Genomic DNA, 17,306 nt, shown 5'->3' on the forward strand with positions numbered 1-17,306 from the left:
GCCACCTGGTGGAGACCCAAGGACTTCCCAGAGATTCCCCTCCCGCCTCTCAGTCCAGCCCCACACCTGCCTCCCCCCCTCTGGCAGTGGGGCAGAACCTGACTCCCGGAGGCAGAGAGGTGGCCCCGAAGCCCCCCAACTTACACACGCCGTGCCCTTCTGCATGGGAGGGCAGGGATGGGGGGGGTAACAGAGACCCCCCCCATGTCCCTGTCCCCCCCCCGAGCCCCCGTGGGGTGCCCCTCAGCCATGCTCCCTGCTCACCCCACAGTGCCTCCCCATGATGCCCCCTGCCCCACATCCTCTGCCCACCCCAGGGTGCCCCCTGCCCCCCCAGTGCCCCCCACGGTGCCCCGTCCCCCCCCCCGGGGTGCCCCCCGCCCGGTACCGAGGTAGGCCGAGTCGGGGGTGGCGCGCAGGCTGTGGGTGGGCGAGCCGGGCAGGCTGTCGCTGGAGGAGAGCGAGCGGCTGAGCGAGGACAGGCTGCGGCTGGTGTGCAGCAGGTTGGCTTGTTTCGTGATCTTCCGGAAGAGCGAGCTGCGCTTCTTGCTGCGGGGGGGGGGGGGGGGGGGTGTCAGTGCTGGGGGTGAATCCCCTGCCCCGCCCCCACTTTGCACCTCCTCCTGTGCCTGCCCCCACTGCCCCCAGCCCCGCCCTGCCTGGCGTCCCTCCCTGCCCCCCTCGCCATTGCCCCCCCCTCACCTGGCACCCCCGCCTGTGCCCCCCCACCCTCCCCCGCATCCCCACTCTGATTCTCAGCCTGCCCTCCCCCCCCCCCAACCGCTGCTTCTGCCCCACACCTACTGCCCGGACCTGCCCCCTTTCCCCCCGCCTGTCCTGGCTGACGCCCCCCCCCCCCGCCCCACCGCACACCCCCGGCCCCCACCTCTCCTGCCCCTCCTTGCTGATGCTCCTCTTGTTCCTCCGCGCCATCTTGGATTTGTAGCTGCTCTTCCGGGCCGGCCCGACGCGGATGGAGGTGTTCTCGAAGGGCGTCGTGGTCACCATCACCTTGTTCCCGCTCTGCCACGAGGGACAGGCCGGGCGAGTGGTGATGGGGGGGACAGGAAACAACTCCTCCCCCCATCCCCGTTAGCCAAAGCCTCCAGGCCGGGGCCATGTGGGCGGCACCTGGGGGCATAGCTGGGCTGCATGCACCCTTCCCGGTGGGGTGCGAGGCCCCTGTCCCAGCATGCACTGCTCCCCAGTGCAGCCCGTCCCAGCATGCACCGCTCCCTAGGAGGACATGAGGCCCCTGTCCCAGCATGCACTGCTCCCCAGTGGGGTGGGGATGCTGCTCCCCAGTGGGCCGTTCAGCCCCTGTCCCAGCATGCACCGCTCCCTAGGAGGACATGAGGCCCCTGTCCCAGCATGCACCACTCCCTGGTGGGGGCGAGGCCCTGTCCCAGCATGCACCACTCCCTGGTGGGGGCGAGGCCCCGTCCCAGCATGCACTGCTCCCCGACACTGACCTTCAGGATGAGCTCCACCACCTCCGTGTGCACCAGCCCGTGCACCGGCTCCCCGTTGACGTGGGTGATGAGGTCCCCGGCGCAGAGCCCTGCCTCGTGGGCTGGGCCCCCCTCCTCCACGTGCTGCCGGACAGGGGGCAGGTGTCAGGGGCTGGCCCATGCTGCTTCCCCACGATGCAATGGGACAGCGCCTCCCCAACCAAGGGCGCAGGGCCCCCCCCCTCCCAGCATGCAATGCTCCGCCTCCCCCCGCCCGGCCAGCGGTGTAGACCCTTTACCCACAATGCACCAGCCCAGTGACAGTGGGAGGGCTGTACCCAGAATGCCCTGCCCCCAACTGGGCATGAGACCCCTCCCCCAGCAGCCCTGCTCCCCCGGGGAGCGCGAGACCCCTTTCCCAGCATGCCTTGTCCTGGGCATTTCCCAGCATGCCTGGCCACCCAGGGGGCATGGGACCCCGCACCCAGTTCACACTGCCTCCCCCCGGGGCACAGGACCCCTCGCCCGGTTCACACTGCCCGGCTGGGCCGTACCCAGACGATGTGGTGCACGCTGTAGACATCGCTGTCGCCCATGTAGACGCGGATGGCTCGGAGGGTGAAGCCGTACTTCTTGCCGGAGCGCTGGATGGTGATGGGCGAGCGCAGGGCGGTGACGGCGGGCGAGTAGTCGCGGCTCGGGGAGGAGTCCCGCGAGGATGGATTGGAGGAGAGGGAGCGGGGCGACATGGGGCTGGCCAGGGGGGAGCTGCTGTGCTGCTCCACTGCAGAGGGGACAGGGTTGAGTGAGACCAGCAAAGCCCTTCCCGGGCCCTGGCGAGAGAACGCAGGAGTCCTGACCCCCAGCCTCCCTGCTCTAACCACTAGACCCCACTCCCCGCTGAGAGCCGGGGACAGAACCCAGGAGTCCTGCTCCCCAGGGCGCGGTACCTCTGGGGATCATGGCAGGCAGCCCGGTGAGAGTAGGGGGCTATCAGTGGGGCGGTATCTGTGGGGATCATGATGCACAGGGCGGGGGTGTCTGGGGTGATCAGGCCGGGAGGGCCGGGGGGTACCTGTGGGGATCAGAATGGACAGGGCAGGGGGGGTCTGGAGCAATCAGGCCAGGGGGGCGGGGGTACCTGTGGGGATCAGGCCGGACAGGGCGGGGGGGTGTCTGGGGCAATCAGGCCAGGGGGGGACCGAGGGGTACCTGTGGGGATCATGACGGACAGGGCGGGGGGGTGTCTGGGGCAATCAGGCCAGGGGGGGCGGTGGGTACCTGTGGGGATCATGACGGACAGGGCGGTGGCCGAGGCGGATTTGATGACCTTGCCCCCCGCCCGGGCACTGCGTCTCTCGCCCGCCGACTCCCCCGACAGCTGCTGGTGCCGGGCGCGCCGCAGCACCAGGTCGTTGGTGGCTTTGGGGGCCTGGGGGTCCGCCTCCTTCGGGGTCTGGGGGTCGCCCCCCTTCGCTTTATCGCCTGGGGGGAGAGAGAGCAATGGGGGGGGCATGTGAGTGTCTCCGCCCCATGGTGCAGCCTGTGGGGGGCCGTGGGGCAGGGCAGCCCAGGGCTCCTTACCCAGCATGCACCTGAGCCCCACACAAGGATGGCGTCAGGACATTACCCAGCATGCACTGCTCCCTTACGTAGGGCTGGGACCCACCATACACTGCCCCCGAAGCTTTCCAGCATGTTACCCACAATGCACCTCCCCGTGCTCTGCCCAGTGAGACCAAGGAGGGGGAAATAAGGGGGGGGTTCAGCCCTGGGGGGGAGTTACTCTGGGGGGGCGGGACATGCCACATTTGACCCTTTGCCAGGAGCCCCAGGTCCTACCCACCGGCCTCGGTGTCCCGGGCTCTCCCCACTGGCCCCTCCTTGCCCTCGGCCTGGGGGGCGGCTCCGGGGCCCCCGTTCTCCTTAGCGGGGCCCCTGGCCCGGGGCTCGGCAGCGTCGTCCTCCAGCGGCGCGGCGAAGCGGCTGGTGTCCATGAGGGCTGAGAAGCGGCGCCGGGCGCCTAGCGGGGGGCTGGACTCGCTCTCCGGGTAGGAGCACTCCGAGGCCGAGAGGCGCTTCCTGCGGCACAGACACCGGGCGGGCGGGTGAGGCGCCCGCTGCCCTCCCGGAGCCGGGAGAGAACCCCGGAGTCCTGGCTCCCCGCCCCTGCTCCACCCACTGCGCCCCTGCTGCCCTCCTGGAGCCGGGAGAGAACCCCGGAGTCCTGGCTCCCCGCCCCTGCTCCACCCACTGCGCCCCGCTGCCCTCCTGGAGCCGGGAGAGAACCCCGGAGTCCTGGCTCCCCGCCCCTGCTCCACCCACTGCGCCCCGCTGCCCTCCTGGAGCTGGGAGAGAACCCCGGAGTCCTGGCTCCCCACCCGCGCGCCACCCACTCCCCCACCCCCCGCTGCCGTCCCGGAGCCGGCCTCTGCCAGAGGCCTCCAGGACTGGCCCAGCAGGCCGGGATGAACGGGGCTTTCTGGGGCAGAGCCTGCTCAGCCCCCTCCCAGCCCCCCCCACTCACATCTCGGGGGAGCCGGCGCGCCAGCTCTTGTCCCGCAGGGTGAAGCTGCCCAGGCTGTCGCGCTTGGCCAACTTGTCGTCCTTGTGCTTGTTGCTCTGGTCCCGCTTGGTGACGCTCGGGCCCTTGGGCTCATGCTGGGAGAGGTGCTCCATGCTGCTGTACACCTGGGGGGGGCGAGGGTCAGGGCATGCCCCACGGATCGCACGCGTGCCACGGATCGCACGGGCGTCACCAGCCCCACGGATCGCACGTGTCATCAGCCCCACAGATCACATGGGCATCCCCAGCCCCATGGATTGCACATGTGCCACGGATCGCACGGGCATCACCAGCCCCACGGATCGCACATATCATCAGCCCCACAGATCACACATGCCCTGGGCTCCACAGATCGCAAACCCCTCCCCACGGATCACAGCTGCACTGCCGGCCTCATGGTTTGCCACCAGCCCCACGGCTCGCACATGTGCTGCTGACCCCACAGATTGCACCCCCCCCAGCCCCACAGATTGCATGCACACCCCAGCCCCACAGATCTGACCACAGAGACAGCACACACACACACATCCAGGCCCAACAGATCACACCCGCCCCCACCCTGCAGTGTGCACACACCACACACACCAACTCGTCCCCACACAGTCCCTCCCCACGGGGCAGCCCTTCCCGGACGGGGCAGCCCTCACCCTCAGCGTCACGGGGTCCCACCTTGCTGAACCTGGGGGAGCAGGATGAGAACTGCCGGATCTCCACCGGCTCGTCCTCCGTCGTGTCGTCCTCGTCATAGGAGTTGATGTGGTGGTACCGGTCCGAGCGGGCTGAAAGGGGAGGAGAGGGGGTAGTAAACGGGCCCTGCGCCCCACCCCAGAGGTGGCTGCCTCTTGGCACCGGGTGAGGGGTCCCTGATCCTGCCATTCCTTCCCAGCTGCTCCAGTGGCCCATGGACACAATGAGTTTGCTAGCTCTCAGCAGGCCGGGCGCCCAGGACACAGAACATCCTCCCCCCACCACTATCTGGCACTAACGGGCCCCCTTGCCACCCCAGAGGGACTAGGGACTGACCAGGCTATGGAGACCGAGGTCCCCCCGGCCCCCAGCCAGAGGGCAGTGATGCTGCCTGTGGCCATGCAGCTTGCCCAGTCACTAGTCACCGGCTTGGCAGAGAAACGCCAGCCCCCCCCCAGATCTCCTTTAGAAGAAATGGGATGCAGAGCCCCCCAGCGGCAGCCTGGAAGATTGACCCTGCCCAGCCTGAATCAGGAGAGAACCCAGGAGCCCTGGCTCCCAGCCCCTCTGCTCTAACCACTAGACCCCACTGCCCTCCCAGTGTCAGGATAGGGGCCAGGACTCCCTGCTCTAACCACTAAACTCCCCTCCCAGTGCCAGGATAGAACCCAGGAGTCCTGGCCCCCAGTCCCCGCCCCACTCTAACCACTAACACCACTGCCCTCCCGCCACCGGGATAGAACCGGAGCCCCCTAGGCCCCTGGCCCCAGACACACGGTCTCTGAGCCTCCGTTCCCTGAGCTCCAGATCCCAGGCTGCCGTGCCCCGGGCCATGGCGGCTCCCCACGCAGTGCCTGTGACGGGGGGGGGGGAGGGGAGAGGGGGCCACGGAGGGCTGGGGGGTGGCACTTGCTGTCAAAGTAGCTGGTGTCCTCCTCCGACTCCAGGTGGGGGATGAACTCGGCCTTCTGCCGCAGCAGCCCCGTCCAGTCCAGCTCCTTGAAGAAACTGTGCTGCTTGACCTCGAACGCACCACCTGCGGAGACCAGCCCCCGCCAGGGGCGTCAGGGAGGGGGCAGGGCCGGGGCACCGGGGCACTGGAGTTGTGGGGGGGAGGCTCTGGGGCATCAGAGACGGGGGGCGCGCAAGGGCTGGGGGGGGGCACGCTGGGGCACTAGCGGAGTGAGACCCGCCACTACGGCAGGTCCCTGGGGCGACGGGCGTGGCCGCGTGCCCGTCTCCCGGCTGGGCCCCGTGGGGTGCGGGAGAGGGAGGAGTTGGGGGGGGCCCCGGAGCCCGAGCCCACCCCTGCCTCGGGGTGTCTTACCAGCCCCCAGGCGGACGAGCGGGTCGGTCTGCAGGAGGCAGGAGATGAGGTGCTGGGCGTCTGCGGGCAGGGCCTCCTCCCCGTCCGGCCACAGGATGTCGTCTGAGAGCGGGGCAGGGGGGCCGGGTCAGACCAGGACCCCAAACTCAGCCCTGTCCCCCACCGCCACCCCCAAACCTCCCCCCACCCCTCCCCCAACTCCCCGCACCCCGAAACCTCCCCCCAAATTCCCACAGACTCCTCCATGACCCTGCCCTCCAGCTTTGCCTGCCCCGAGGGTGCCCGTGCCCCCCCCACCCTCTCTGCCCCCACCTACCGCTGATGACCTGCCCGAAGAGTTCCTCGGGGGTGTCCCCGAAGAAGGGCACGCAGCCCACCAGGAACTCGTACAGGACGATGCCCATGGCCCACCAGTCCACCGGCTTCCCGTAGCCCTGCCGCAGGATCACCTCGGGCGCGATGTACTCGGGCGTCCCGCACACCTGCCCGGGGCAGCGCCCGTCAGCCCGGCGGGGAACCCCAGCCCCCCATATCCACCGGTCAGCCCTCACCTGAACCCCCAGACTCACCCCATCCCCCTTCAGGGCCCCCTTCTCCCCTACCCCATGGCCCCCCAGCCACACCCCCAAGACCCCCCTGCCCTGCCCACTGCACTCCATCCCCATGGCTCTTGTCCCTCCCTGCCCCCACAGCCCCCATGCCCTGCCCCCACAGCCCCCGTGCCCTGCCCCCACAGCCCCCGTGGCCCCACCTGCTTGTCCAGGAACTCCCGGGCGTCCTTCTCGATGTGACCCTCGTACAGGTTGGTCGTGAGGCTCATCAGCCCCATCTTGGAAAGGCCGAAGTCCGTCAGCTTGATGTGCCCCATGGAGGTGATGAGCAGGCTGGGGGGACAGCGATGGGGAGCCCCTGAGAGCGCGGGATGGGGAGGGGGGATTCTGAGATCCCCACCCCCCTCCTGGGCCCCGGATCGCCACATCCCATGGTCCCCCCAACCCCGGCCTGATTGGCCCCAGGTGGGGCTGAGGGAGGGAGGGGACGAAACAGCAATGGAAGAAGCTGTCCTCCTTTGGGAACAGAACCCCGGACCCTGCCTCCCGCTCTACCCACTAGACCCCACTCCCCTCCCAGAGCCGGGGAGAGAACCCAGGCGTCCTGCTCCCCGCCCCGCCGGCTCCATACTTGTCGGGTTTGAGGTCGCGGTGCACGATGCCGTAGTTGTGCAGATACTCCAGGGCCAGCACGGTCTCGGCGAAGTACATCCGTGCCAGCTCCACGGGCAGCGCCCCGATGTTCTTCAGCAGCGTGGCGCAGTCCCCGCCTGCCGGGTGAGCCAGGGAGACGCTGTTTATACTGGGGGAGGGTTCCCCTGGCACCCCTAGAGCAGGGAGCTCCCCTCTCTTGAGCCCGAGCCCGAGACACCCTCCAGGAATCCCAGCTTCCAGTCCCAAAGTACTTAAAACAAGCCCCCGGGGATGTGGGGGGCTCCCTGTGGGATGTCTGGGCCGGGAGGCTGTGGGGCAAGTCGGGACGCATGAGCAGCCAGGCCTGTCACATCAGCCCAGCGAAATGCACCCCGGGCCTGTCCTGACGCTCCGCCACCCTGCCCCAACAGAACAGCACGGCCATGGCACGGCGCCGGCCCGTCATGAGAGCGTCCCCCCGTCACACCCAAATCCGCCCCGTGGCCGTGACGCTACGATGCCGCCCCGTCATGGCAGGACACAGCCCGTCAGAGAATCGTAGGTTCTAGAAGAGGAGGGTTGGGCGGGTCCCCAGGAGGTATCTAGTCCCAGCCCCTGCTCACAGCAGGACCCACCCGACTAAATCATCCACGCCAGGGCTGTGTCCAGCCGGGCCTTAAAAACCTCTGAGGATGGAGATTCCACCACCTCCCCAGGTAACCCATCCCAGTGCTTCACCACCCCCTCGGGAAAAACCTTTTCCTAATGTCCAACCTAGACCTGCCCCACTGCAACTCGAGACCGTTGCTCCATGTTCTGTCATCTGCCACCACTGAGAACAGCCTAGCCCCATCCTCCCTGGAACCCCCCTTCAGGGAGAGAAAGGCTGCTATCAAATCCCCCCTTATTCTTCTCTTCTGTAGACTGAACAAGCCCAGTTCCCTCAGCCTCCCCTCATCAGTCCTGTGCTCCAGCCCCCTCATCCTTTTCGTTGCCCTCCCCTGGACTCTCTCCAACTTGTCCACATCCTTCCTGTAGTGGGGGGCCCAAAACTGGACATAATACTCCAAATGTGGCCTCACCGGTGCCACATAGAGGGGAATAATCACTTCCCGCGATCTGCAGGCAATGCTCCTACTAATGCAGCCCAATATGCCATTAGCCTTCTTGGCACCCAGGGCACACTGCTGACTCATATCCAGCTTCTTATCCACTGTTACCCCCAGGTCCTTTTCTGCAGAACTGCTGCCTGGCCCGTCGGTCCCCAGTCTGTAGCTGTGCATGGGATTCTTCCGTCCTAAGTGCAGGACTCTGCCCTTGTCTTTGCTGAACCCCATCAGGTTTCTTTTGGCCCAATCCTGCAATGTGTCTAGGTCGCTCTGTATCCTATCCCTGCCCTCCAGCGTATCTACCACTCCCCCAGCTTAGTGTCATCTGAGAACTTGCTGAGGGTGCATCCACCCATCCTCCAGATCATTCATGAAGATGGTGAAGAAAACCAGCCCCTGGGGCATCCGGCTTGTTACCAGCTGCCAGCTAGACATCGAGCCTTGATCACTGCCCAGTGAGCCCAGCGATCTAGCCAGCTCTCCGTCCAACTGAGAGTCCATTCCTCCAACCCAGACTTCTTTAAGGAAATGGCCCGTCATGGCACAACACGGCCCGTCACGGCACAACACGGCCCGTCATGGCAGAACACGGCCCGTCACGGCACAACACGGCCCGTCATGGCCCGTCACGGCCTGTCATGGCACAACACGGCCCGTCACAGCACAACACGGCCCGTCTCGGCACAACACGGCCTGTCATGGCACAACATGGCCCGTCACGGCACAACACGGCCCGTCTCGGCACAACACGGCCTGTCATGGCACAACACGGCCCGTCACGGCACCGCATTGCCTTGTCCTGATGCGACTCTGCCCTGGCACAATACACACGGGCCTGTCATGAGGCAACTTCTCCCCTTCACCTTGTCACAACACGGCGCAGCCCTGCCGCAAACCCTGCCCTGCCGGGATGCGAAGCTGCCCTTCGCCAGGCAAACCCGCGGTGTGGTGGCCCGGTGTCACCCCCTCACAACACACCCGCCCCATGCATCATTTCAGTGCCAGCCCCGCACAGCTCAGCGCCACCGGGACGGGACAACCCAGCACTGCAGCCGGTACGGCATGGCACCACGGCGTGCAGAGACAGCCCAGCACGACACAACGCCACCCTGTTGTGAGACAACACACTGCTAGCCAGCCCCACCACCTCACTATACAACACAACACCGCCCTGTTGTGAGACAACACACTGCTAGTCAGCCCCACCACCGCACAACACAACACCGCCCTGTTGTGAGACAACACACTGCTAGCCAGCCCCACCACCTCACTACACAACACAACACCGCCCTGTTGTGAGACAACACACTGCTAGCCAGCCCCACCACCTCACTACACAACACAACACCGCCCTGTTGTGAGACAACACACTGCTAGTCAGCCCCACCACCTCACAACACAACGCCGCCCTGTTGTGAGACAACACACTGCTAGTCAGCCCCACCACCGCACAACACAACGCCGCTCTGTTGTGACACAACACACTGTTAGCCAGCCCCACCACCTCACTACACAATGCTACCATGTTGTGACACAACACACTACTAGCCAGCTCCACCACTACACAACACCGCCATGTTGTGACACAACACACTGCTAGCCAGCCCCACCACCTCACTACACAACACAACACCGCCCTGTTGTGAGACAACACACTGCTAGCCAGCCCCACCACCTCACTACACAACACAACACCGCCCTGTTGTGAGACAACACACTGCTAGCCAGCCCCACCACCTCACTACACAACACAACACCGCCCTGTTGTGAGACAACACACTGCTAGTCAGCCCCACCACCGCACAACACAACGCCGCCCTGTTGTGACACAACACACTACTAGCCAGCTCCACCACTACACAACGCTGCCATGTTGTGACACAACACACTGCTAGCCAGCCCCACCCACCGCGGCCGTGCCGGATGGGCACTGGAGCCGGTTCCAGGCTGCCGTTGACGTCCCCTCCCCAGCCCTGGGCGCACTGCACCCCCGTACCTTCCACGTACTCCATGACCATGCAGAGGTGCCGCTTGGTCTCGAAGGAGCAGAACATGCTGACCACGAAGGGGTTCTCGGCGAAGGTGAGGATGTCGCGCTCCACGAAGGCCTGTTGGATCTGGTTCCGCAGGATCAGGTTCTGCTTGTTGATCCGCTTCATGGCGAAGCGCTGCCGGGTCTCCTTGTGCCGCACCAGGTACACGGCCCTGAAACACAGCGCAGCGCTCGGCCCCGACCCCCGGCGCTGGGCGAGGACCCAGGCGTCCGGGCACCAGCTTCCCCCCCCCCCGCCCACTCTAATCACGCCCCGCCCAGGCTGACTCCCAGCCACGCGCCCACCCTAACCACTGAACCTCACTGCTGCCCCACAGCTGGGGGCTGATCCGTGGGGCTGTGAGGGGAGGAGCCAGATCTCTCCTGCCTTCCCCCACAAGGGGTGCAGGCCCTGGGTGCAGGAGGGGTCCCGGGTCAGGGGGGTCGCCCCCCCAACACTCTCACCCATAGGCCCCGTTGCTAATGAGTTTGATGGTTTCAAAGTCCCCTTCTCCGGGCGGTTTCTTGTGTTTCAGGGCTGCTCCCCGGCCCTGGAATAAATCACATGCATCACTGAGGGTGGGGGGAAGGGGAAGTCCCCACCCCACAGATCTACCCTCCCCACGTCAGCCCCTGGGCCCCACCAGCTCCCAGCCCCCTGCTCTAACCACTAGACCCCACTCCCTCCCACCCAACTGGGTGCCTGGCATTCCCACCAGCCGGGGCGGCCTCAGCTTAGCCTCTGGGCACGGAGTTGTATTTGTGTGTGTAGCTGTGGGGCTGGGTGTCTCTAGGGGAGGTGGGTCTGGGGTTGTAGTGTGTGTGTGTGTCTCTCTCTCTCTGGGGGGTGTTGTTCTGGGGTTGTAGTACGTGGGGGGATTGTGTTTCTGGAGTTGTGAGTCTCAGCGGGGGTGTTGTTCCTCTGGAGCTGTGCGACTGCGGGGAGTGTGTGCAGGATGGGCTGTGTTGTTCCTGGGGTTGTTTGTCTGGGAGTGTGCGATATGTAGGCATGTGTGTCTCCAGGATGGGCTGTGTGGGTTGTTTCTGGGGTTGTGTCCCTATAGATGTGTGGGGCTGTTGCATGCTGGTCTGTGTGTGCCTGGGGTGGACTATGTTGCTTAGGGGATTGTTTCTCAGAGGGAGTGTGACAGGGAGGGGTGTGTGTCTCTCTCTGGGGGGGGAGTTGTGTGTGTAGTTTCTGGGGCTGTGTCCCTCTATCTGTGTGTGATTGTGTTGCACACCAGTCTGGGTGCAGTTCTCCGTAAACGTGTGCGGCTGTGTGTGCACCTGGGAGTGTGTGTGCATCTGGGCGTTGTGTGACTGTGCGGGCGTGCGGTTGTGTTGCCTCTGTTGTGCGTCTGTATCTCTGCATTTGTGCCTTCACAACATGCCCCAGATGGGGCAGCAGGGACCTCCCCCAAGCCCTTTGCCATACTGCCACCTGGTGGGGCCCATTACAGCATTTCACACCAGGGCTCTCCCGGCACTGCGGTGGTTTTGACACATAGCAGGGCAGTTCCAGTCCCCTCCAGTAGGGGGCAGTGGAATGGCGAGTCCCCCACTTTATTATGGCACTATCAGGGCAGATCCAGAGCTGTGGGCACCAGGCCCAGGCCTGACACGCTGCTGACACCCCCCTCCCCGTGGCTTGGAGCCCTGACGGCCGCGTGCCATCCGCAGCCCCAAGGGCACTTACCTCTGTGAACTCGTCTGTCTCGGGCGTGTTAGATCCACCACTGTCATATTCCTCCAGATGCACCATGTCTGGCAAAAACAGCAACGGAGCAGAGGGGTCACAGGAGCCCCAAGGGCACGAGATTGACATACAAGGGCCCCACACACACACATACACAATCACACCAACACACAAGGACATACGCACATGGATATATACACACGTCCGGTTACAGAGAGATGCAGACACACACACGTGCATGCTAACGTGTGCAGTCGCATGCATATAGGCCCACACCCAGATACATGCATGCACACACGCATGTGGTTTCACACACACGCATGCAGTCGCACAAATGCATGTCGACTTGCACACGTCTATGCTCACAGGCATGCAGTCACACCCGTGTGAATCCTACCACACGTGCCGTCACAGAGATGCAAGCACACATGTATGCCTGCTAACACTCACGCAGTCACACACCAGCATGCAATGACACACCCACGTGTGTACTAACACATGCAGTCACACACCCATGCTCAAACACACACAATCACACAGCCACATACAATCACAGACACACACCCAGAGTCACGCACCCACACGTAATCACACCCACGTGCATGCTAACACGCACGGTCACATACCCACTTGCTATCACACACACTTGTGCACGCCAACACGCATGCAATCACACCCACCCCCGCTCGCTAGCACAGCCTGGCGGCAGAGGGCACTGGTCCCCACGCCCGTCTCCCCCCCCGCTCCCCCAGGGTTACCGGTGAAGGGGTCGCGGGTGAGGCCCAGCTGGCTGATGATGTAACGCGGGATGTCGGTCTTCACCAGGTGTCCCTCCTTGGCGTGGTCCTCGGCCACCTCCAGCAGGTGGTAAAACTCCTCGGGGTTAAACTCCTGCAGGAGACGAGCACGACCGCCCAGCCCTGTCACTACCAGGCAGGTGGCAGGGGGCGCCCCCCATTATAGAGACTCTGCGGGCTGGGGAGACACCCCACAGCTCCCCTGGGGTCCAAAAGTGGGGACTGGGGAGGGTTCCCCCGAATACAGAGCTGCATACTGGGTGGGAGCACCCCAACTTGTAGGGTTACTGGGGCATCCTGGGTCAGCAAGCAGGGTGGGGGGGGCAGGCACTGGGACTCTGCCTACCCACCCGTTCCTGCTGGGATGCTAGGGACTGCCAGCAGGGGGCACAGCGAATGTTTGTCACTTTGTATCTGTGTGTGTGTGTGTTAGGTGTTTGTGTGTTTTTTAGGGGTGTGGGTGTGTCTGTTTCAGGTCACTCCCCGCAGACATTTGTGCAGAGTTGTGTTGGAGGGGGGGTGCTGGGGTGTGTCTCTGTTTCAGGTGTGTAGGGGGTGTGTGTCAGGCGTGTGGGAGTGTGTAGTTGTGTTTCAGGTGTCTTTGTGGGACAGTGTTGGGGGGGTGTATTTTGGGTGCTTGTGTACACTCAAGGGAGTGCCGGGACTGTCTGTCTGTCTGTCTCTCTCACACACACACACAGAGCTGTGTCCTTTGTCACGGTCCCAGAGACCCCCAGACCCTCCTGGCTCTTCCCGCCCCACGTCCCTGAGTGAAGCGTTGGGGGGGGGGGGGGGTCACACACTGATTAGGGGGTTAGACACTAGGGCTCTCAGGGTGCAGGGCAGAGGAGCTACCCACAGGCCTATCCCCAGCATCACACCCCATGGGAGGGGGGATCCCAGCTGGAGGCAGCTTCTGCCTGTCTCTGTTGCCATGACAGCCCTCTAGCACCTGGGCAGTGATGGCTGTTGCCACAGCAACAGGCCGCATAAGCAGCCTGCCTTGGCCAATGCCATGCCGCCCCCTGCTGCCAGCTTGCTTGCCATTGGGCCAAGACAGCAGCCCAGTGATTGGCCAGCATCTTGTTGTCCGGGCGACAGGCTAGGTGCCATTGGATGGCCTGGCCCGGGTGGTCCAGGCTGCTAGATTTGGTGTTGGCTATGGAGCGGGGGACAAAGAGGTAGGGGCAGGGATGGGGGGCGAGGGAGGGAGCTGGGGGGCAGGCACAGAATGGAAACAGAGGATGTGGGCAAAGGGCAAGGGGGTGGGGGAGGAGCTGAGCAGTTTCACATACCCCCCACCCTGTAGGTGGGTGCCACCCCTTGGCCTCCACCCCCATCAGTCGGGCGGCGGGGGGCAGAAGAGCCTGAACCCTGGGTTCTGCTGCTGTGACCCTAGTAACCCCAGCTGCAGCGATTGCCCCCCCCCCACCCTACCCCACTTCCGGGGCCAAACACACCAGGGTTGGGAAAGGGAGTCGCTCCTCCGAGCATGGGAGATAACGGAGCAGCTGGTAGCAGTAGTAGGCTGTTATCTGCTCCGTGGATCAACCACTGGGGGGCAATGGATACGCTATGCCAGCCGGTTGGAGATTCTCTTTGCTACAGAGCAATGGTGGGAGCCAGGACTCCTGGGTCCTCTGCCCAGCTCTGGCAGGGGAGCGGGGCCCAGTGGGTAGAGCTGGGGCGTGGCGTGAGATTCAGGTTAGCGCAGCGAAGCCAGACAGCCTGTGGCTTTGCCATGTTCACGCTGCAGGCCAGCGTGGCTGGGAGCTGGCTCTCCCAGGAGACAGCCCTGGCCTCCAGGCCGGGGCGGTGCAGAGTGGGGGGCAGCTGCCCACCCCGTGCTCCCCGCCCGCTCTCACCAGACACTCCAGGAGCCGCGCCGGGCGGGAGATGATGATCAGCAGCTTCTTCACCAGCTGGGTCACGAAGGCGACTTCCAGGCTCTCCGAGCGCTCGTAGGCCTGGGGGCGAGGGGAGGGGTGAGAGGCAGCCCCACGGCCTGTGCCCACCCCAGAGAGCCGGCCCTCCTGCCCCGCCCCCTTCACTCCCCACTGCCCCCGCCACACCCGACCCCACTTATCATGTTCCCTATCACCCCACTGCCACCCAGTTCCCAGGACCCTCCTGTTCCCATTGCATCCCTGTGACCCCCCGTCCTACCCCCATCACCCTCCACCCTGCTCCCATGACACCCCCCCAGTGTCTTCATCACACCCCCCTGCTCCACACCCCCCTGGAAACCCCCCCCCCACACACACACAGCCCCTCCCCCCACTCACGTCCTGCAGCAGCTTCTCCATGTTCTCCTGCAGCTCGTAGAAGTAGACGCTGGTGATGAGCCCCTCGCGGGCCTTGGCCAGGCAGTCCCGGGCCAGCTCGATCACCTGGTGGTGGATGAAGCTGAGCGCCCCGTCGGCCAGGGGCAGCACGCTGTCCGGCTCGAAGGCCGTGATGAAATCCTGCAGCTTCTCCTCCATCTGCGCCGTGGCCTGGGCGGGGAGGGGGGGTGGGGAGACTCTCCTGAGTTGGCACGGGGGTGGGGGGAATTTACCCCAGAGACCAGGCTACTGCGAGAGGGAGCCCCACTGCCCTCCCTGAACCAGGAGTCCTGGCCCCCAGCCCCCTGCTCTAACCACTAGACACCGCTTCCCTCCCAGAGGAAGAGATATAGCCCAGGAGTCGGGCAGGGTGTCACCTGGCCCGTCTCAACCGAACCGGGGCCAGAGCCTCCAGACTCCTGTCCCTTGGTCACAGGGTGAATGGGACACTGAGGGGAATGGGGGACAGGATCCCCCCCATCGACCCCCAGAGCAGGCAGCGGATGTACAATGAGTCACCACTAGAGGGCTCCCTTCCCAAAGGAACCCGGCAGGGCTCGGCGAGACGGCTGCCCCCCCAACCCCTCCTTCTTAGCCCGGGCGAGGTACCCCCCACCTCCCTATCCACGTCCAGCCCCCTCCCACTCCCCACTCCCCCCCACTCCTCTATCCCCGTCCAGCCCCCCCTTCCCTCTACCCTCCCAGCCACCCAGCCCCACATCCCCCCCATCCATCTCTCCCCACACCTCCCCCCGCCTATCACCTACTGATCACCGGGCCGTCCTCTGTCCCCGTCCGCCTGTCCCAACGAGCGAGGTGACCCCCCCATGGGGTGCCCGGTGTCCTGCCCTAACCCCCAGCTCAGAGACCCAGAGCTGGGAGCTTCACCCCACAGGTGCCGCAGGGACCTCGGCCAGACCACGTCAGCCACTGGCCGATCCAACACCAGGGTGCAGGCTGGGGCTTCCCTGCTCCCCGGGTCCCCACCCCTGCTGTGCCCCTGGACACCTGCCCGCTGGACTCTGCCAGGCCCCTGGGTCCCCACCCCTGCTCCCTGCGCCCTTGTCCCCTGCGCTGCCCCCAGGGCCTGCACCCAGCACTGCCATACCTTGGGGAACCGTTCCTTGTACACATGATTCATCATCACTATCTCATTGTCGTAGGAGGAGGGCGACCGGCCCGGGCTGCAGAGCAGGGAGGGAGGGAGATGGTCACACGCTGTTACATCTCCCTGCCCCTCCCCTCCCAGAAACCACCCGCCCAGTGCTGAGATGCGACCACCTCTGGGGCGGGACGCGGAGGCTGTTTATACAGGGATCCCTCGCCCAGCGCTGAGATGCAACCACCTCTGGGGCGGGACGCGGAGGCTGTTTATATAGGGATCCCTCGCCCAGCACTGAGATGCGACCACCTCTGGGGCGGGACGCGGAGGCTGTTTATACAGGGATCCCTCGCCCAGCACTGAGATGCAACCACCTCTGGGGCGGGACGCGGAGGCTGTTTATGCAGGGATCCCTCGCCCAGCGCTGAGATGCGACCACCTCTGGGGCACAGAGGACCAGCACTGATGGCCAGGGGACGACGCCCCCCGTTGAGCTTCTTGCAGGAGCCAGATTTCCACTGCAGGTTTCCTGTGTGATCCCAGCCCCCGGGGCCCAGGGGAAGGGGACAGACACTGGGAGAAGCAGATTCCGGAGGAGATGGGGGCGTCCACTCCGCTCCCGCAGTACCTGAGGCTCCGGGACCGGGGGCGCACGGCGGGGGAGCGGCGCCCCCCATCGTCGTCCGTGATGCTCTCGGTGCTGCCAAAGTGCTTGGAGAGGAAATGCAGCTCGTCCATGGTGGGCTGGTAGGGCAGCTGGTGCAGCCGCTCCTGGGAGGAGCAGGACGACTAGGGCGGGAGAGAAAGAGGAGGGTCAGAGAGGGACCCCTCACCTGGCGCTGAGATGCAGCCCCCTCTGGGGTGGGGCGCGGGGGCTGTTATACAGGGATCCCTCGCTCGCACGGAGGTGCAGCCGCCTCTGGGGTGGGGCATGCCAAGTCGTCAACAGCCGCACAGATATGCAAACGCTTAGGGGAGGAAGTGAAAGAGAATCCCCCGTCCCCCTAGTGCCGCACTGCGACCTGCCCCTG

General features: G+C 65.1%; 1 protein-coding gene across 1 annotated transcript in view; it reads right to left on the bottom strand.

The window, feature by feature from the left end:
* MAST1 (microtubule associated serine/threonine kinase 1) overlaps positions 1-17,306 on the bottom strand; it is a 37,845-nt gene that overhangs the window by 3,001 nt on the left and 17,538 nt on the right. Inside the window, exons 6-26 of the mRNA XM_067560475.1 lie at positions 16,904-17,064; positions 16,282-16,357; positions 15,135-15,344; positions 14,715-14,816; positions 12,811-12,943; positions 12,053-12,120; positions 10,822-10,907; positions 10,321-10,529; positions 7,214-7,352; positions 6,783-6,915; positions 6,348-6,513; positions 6,032-6,133; positions 5,618-5,740; positions 4,687-4,796; positions 3,979-4,142; positions 3,298-3,533; positions 2,733-2,936; positions 2,006-2,235; positions 1,473-1,595; positions 887-1,023; positions 389-549 (exon numbers count right to left, since the gene is read on the bottom strand). Coding sequence (XP_067416576.1) covers positions 389-549; positions 887-1,023; positions 1,473-1,595; positions 2,006-2,235; positions 2,733-2,936; positions 3,298-3,533; positions 3,979-4,142; positions 4,687-4,796; positions 5,618-5,740; positions 6,032-6,133; positions 6,348-6,513; positions 6,783-6,915; positions 7,214-7,352; positions 10,321-10,529; positions 10,822-10,907; positions 12,053-12,120; positions 12,811-12,943; positions 14,715-14,816; positions 15,135-15,344; positions 16,282-16,357; positions 16,904-17,064 — 3,073 coding nt within the window. The remainder of the gene's footprint in view (positions 1-388; positions 550-886; positions 1,024-1,472; positions 1,596-2,005; positions 2,236-2,732; positions 2,937-3,297; positions 3,534-3,978; positions 4,143-4,686; positions 4,797-5,617; positions 5,741-6,031; positions 6,134-6,347; positions 6,514-6,782; positions 6,916-7,213; positions 7,353-10,320; positions 10,530-10,821; positions 10,908-12,052; positions 12,121-12,810; positions 12,944-14,714; positions 14,817-15,134; positions 15,345-16,281; positions 16,358-16,903; positions 17,065-17,306) is intronic.

The sequence above is a fragment of the Emydura macquarii genome, unplaced genomic scaffold (genome assembly GCF_026122565.2).
Source record: "Emydura macquarii macquarii isolate MOO-44397 ecotype Brisbane River unplaced genomic scaffold, CSIRO-AGI_Emac_v2 contig_2292, whole genome shotgun sequence".
Lineage (NCBI taxonomy): Eukaryota > Metazoa > Chordata > Testudines > Chelidae > Emydura > Emydura macquarii.